Source organism: Perkinsus marinus, assembly GCF_000006405.1.
Source record: "Perkinsus marinus ATCC 50983 genomic scaffold scf_1104296977064, whole genome shotgun sequence".
Taxonomy (NCBI): domain Eukaryota; phylum Perkinsozoa; order Perkinsida; family Perkinsidae; genus Perkinsus; species Perkinsus marinus.
The window spans coordinates 320,758-324,543 of record NW_003200286.1 but is presented as its reverse complement, the minus strand read 5'-3'; the positions used below and the strand labels follow the sequence as shown (position 1 = coordinate 324,543).

General features: G+C 44.2%; 3 protein-coding genes across 3 annotated transcripts in view; all 3 read left to right on the top strand.

The window, feature by feature from the left end:
* The window catches only part of Pmar_PMAR024739 (abc transporter, putative), a gene marked incomplete at both ends in the record, with an annotated part of 2,412 nt that extends 2,275 nt beyond the window's left edge, over positions 1–137 (top strand). The window contains one exon of the mRNA XM_002764533.1: positions 57–137. Within this exon, the coding sequence (XP_002764579.1) occupies positions 57–137 (81 nt within the window). The remainder of the gene's footprint in view (positions 1–56) is intronic.
* A 106-nt stretch (positions 138–243) lies between these two features.
* Pmar_PMAR024738 (hypothetical protein) lies at positions 244–615 on the top strand (the record flags this gene model as incomplete). Its single annotated transcript, XM_002764532.1, has 1 exon — positions 244–615. A coding segment is annotated over one exon (372 nt), but the record flags the coding sequence as incomplete, so codon positions are not given.
* A 97-nt stretch (positions 616–712) lies between these two features.
* On the top strand, positions 713–1,234 carry Pmar_PMAR024737 (hypothetical protein; the record flags this gene model as incomplete). Its single annotated transcript, XM_002764531.1, has 1 exon — positions 713–1,234. One exon carries the CDS (start codon positions 713–715, stop codon positions 1,232–1,234), a length of 522 nt encoding a protein of 173 aa, XP_002764577.1.
* Positions 1,235–3,786: the final 2,552 nt, after the last annotated feature.

Here is a 3,786-nt window from a genome sequence, read left to right as displayed (position 1 = left end):
CGGAAGAAGACAATGCGTCCTGGAATGTAAGCGAACTGCTTCTACCAGAACCGCAGGGAAGCTGCCAACTCAGCGTGCCCGCCCTGACTGGCGCCTGTGGCCTGAACATGTCTGCCAATACAGAGAGGTCTGTGTGAAGATGGTGGATGGTCGATGTTACTTCTACCCTTTGCGAACGGTACCTGCAACACTTCAAGACTGGCGCGATCACCAACACCCATACGGGACTGATACCTGTAGAAGCTCCTATGTACCACCAGACATTTGTGATCACTGGGCAGAAGTCCTGCATCATCGCCCTGACTCTACTCTTAAAGAACTCCGTGACATATCAGCTGAGCGTTACCTGACAGCTCAGTATCATCCCTCAACTATCCAGTTCATTGCCGAAAAGGGCCTGCGGAAGTTCAGCAAGGTTCAGGGAGCCTATAGGTCGTTGGTGGAAAACGGGAAGGCTGGCCTGAGCGTTGACATGTTCGTGAGGCAGATCGAGAGCCTACGGTATAGTCCCTCCCAGCTGTCAGCAAGCTTCTCCTCAGTGATCGAGAGCCTCGGGAGACTCGGTACATCGCTCCAGACTAGCAGTGACCTCGAGAGAGTTCGGGAAGCTGAGAAGTGCATATTGCTCGACGACGTCTTATGTGAAAAGCTACCCACAGAAACCGGTAAGATGGAACTACATCATTTCGCCGCGGTCTTCACAAGTGCCCGGATGCTGAGCCATTGGGAAAACTGCAAAACTATTGGGCTTGATGGTACCTACAACATAATATACGGCGACATGACCATCTTGGTTATCTGCGCCCTACCTTACGGCGAGATAGCCAAACCGGTGGGAATTGTACTTTTGAAGAGCGAGTCCGCGTTGTCAGTGTCCTTTGCACTTCGCAAGCTGACCCAGGCAGCCGAAGCCCCGAACATCGTGGGCGCTGTACCTGAGGAGGTGGTCATGGACGGCTCAGATGCGCTACACAACGCTGTTAAGGAGGTCTGGGGCAATGCGAGGATAATAAGCTGTCATTACCATGGCAAGCAGCGAGCCAGGAAGGCGAAGGCAACAGCCCGATTACCACTCAATGTATGGAGAGCGGTAAACCGCGATCTGGACCTCATGGGAGCAGCTTGGAGCAGACAAGACTGGATAAGGCTACGAGATTCATTTGTGCAGAAGTGGACACCTGACGAAGGTAAACCACGATCGGTGTGGAAATTCGCGGGGTCGACAAGAAATTGAATGCGTAAAAACTTTAAATATTGTAATAGACTTTACTATTGAAAATTCTCTCAGCTAAAATAAAATTGGAGGTTCTCATAGACTTGCATATATATAATGAATAATATCAAGTAATATTGAGCGCAAAAGAAGAAAAGTCAACTCACATTCACACATATATTTACCAACTTTTTTACATAATAGAGAAAGAAAATCAAAACGAACACAAAGATTATGAGAAATCTATTTCACTAAATATATAGTCAACTCAACGTTGGGTTGCAGAGATGAGAAATATCCGTAAACCTTAATACATAGACCCGTAAGACTTGAAATTCTGTATAAAAATTGGATATCTATGAATTTCGATTCACACTATCTAGCTAATTCAATAGAAACACAATTTCTGTGGAAAAAAATTCAATGTACATAATGGAAAAAAAGGAATCCAGGTTGAACATGGTCTATTTGTGAATTTAAATGTATACTATATAATTACGACAAGAGAAACACAAAACCGTCGTAAATTCTAAATATATTGTGTGTAACCAACTGAAAGTCAAATTGCAGAGACATGATATATACTGATGAATTTTGATATATAAATGACATTGATGAAACGTTAAGCCCCAGATGAACACAGTATAATAGCCAATTTTCTTTCTGAAGAAAATTATGGACCATAATCGATCCGACATTAAGTAGCGGTGAAAGACAGAAAAATAGAGAAGTCGCTTCGGAATTGCTAATTAACTCAAATCAGATAACCCAGACTTACCAGCTGCGACGGACAAGGAATCCCTGAAGATATTCATGGACGAGTTCAAGCTGTACTTGGACGTCACGAGCTGGCGAAGCCACTGGGGTACCTACAGCAGTGAGTTAGCAGGGCCACGAACGAATAATTCTAGTTATTGGTTTCCGCACAGTTTTACCTGAATTGGTATGTGAAGTCTTATAGTTAGTGAGGAAACTCTTTATTGTTGTTGTTGTTACCTTTTTCTTCTCTTCAGCGTGTGTTCACAACCGCCCTAGCTGGTCCCTGGATAGAGGAGTTATGGAGCCCTGACCAGCCAGTGGTGATGGTGGACGTTGGCGGTTGCCGACAATCTGGGGAGGAAGGGTTTGATGATAAGGAAGAAGGCAGAGTTTATAGCAGGACGGAAGCTCAAGTACGTCGCAAGTTGCGTCTTGCATCGATTTTAGAGTAGCAATCTTTGAATCATAATAATATGGTTGAAGTCCAGAAAAGTCTGCACAGAATCAACTGTATGTGTCGGTGAAAATTCTGAGAAAATTTTGGAAAATTATCATTGTTGGTTTCTGTATACTTCTACCCTGATTCGTGTGTAAACTTTTTTCCATTTGCTGGGGAGATCCCTGAGCTCATCATATCATAACAACTCTATGTGAGGTGATATTAATAACAGCTATAATTACCATTAGATTATTCGAAAAAGCAAAACCATGAAATTTTATATAGATAGAATATCGAACACATATTCCTCCAACACTGTGTGTTTGTGAATGATCAGGTTATCAAGTAGCTCATCACAACGGTGCCATGCCATAGTCTGGCGAACGAGGATGTTGTGGTTTTATCACCTTATGTGAAGCAGGTGAAGCTCATACAGGGACTGTTGACAGCCGGGGAGAGATCGGGTGAGCGTTGTTGCTAGTAGAGTACACTATTGTACTCAACGACTAGAACAGGGCAGGGTTAACCATCTATTATGTTGTTAACATAATACGAATTTGTAACCCTCAAATGAGTATGAGCATGTACATCATCGGGCGCGCGCTTTTGTGCGAATCTCACACCAGGCAAAATCAAAACTGATGACGGGTCGTCCCCCCTACCCCCGTTCTAATGTTGGATCAGAGCATAAAGTCTCATAGTATCCTTGTATCGAACTAACATTGGGAAGGGGGAGAGAGGGGCAGCTACGAACAGTAGTGAGTTAGCAAAGCAATGCCTGCCAACCACACTACTTTCTGCGTTTCAAAGACGTTTTCTTTTTGTCGTTGAAAAACATACATATAGGCATTTTCTTATACAAGGGAGTCCACAAAATCGAATGATATAGATCTGGAAGCGTTGAAAATTTGGACATCTCATTTTCCCTAGACGCTACCCGTGAGATTGTATATACAGATCAGTTGAGAGCAATATATTTGTATAGTGGGTCAGCCAGCACCACAAAGAGGGTCTGCCAACACCAGGGTCGTTTTTTTTCAGCCGCTAACAGCCAATCGCACTAAAGGCGGCCTACGGCCGCCTAGAGATGGCTATGCCTTCTTGCACACCTTAGTGGGAAGGTACGAAGGTTTTACCACCTTTATCATTGCCCTCACGATAATGAACGTGCTCAGAAAGAACGTCGGATTCAACGAACGCAAGAGATACCGATCCACTTAATTCTCGACAGGCATTCGACCGGCTTGCCAATTTGAAGCATACCGAAGTTATGCAAGCCTCAATTACTTCAGTTGAACGACTTGGAAATGGGACTCCTGGATCGACTCCTGGCGCGGTCACTTTTTTCGTTTTCCTGCACTTGCATGAACGTTTC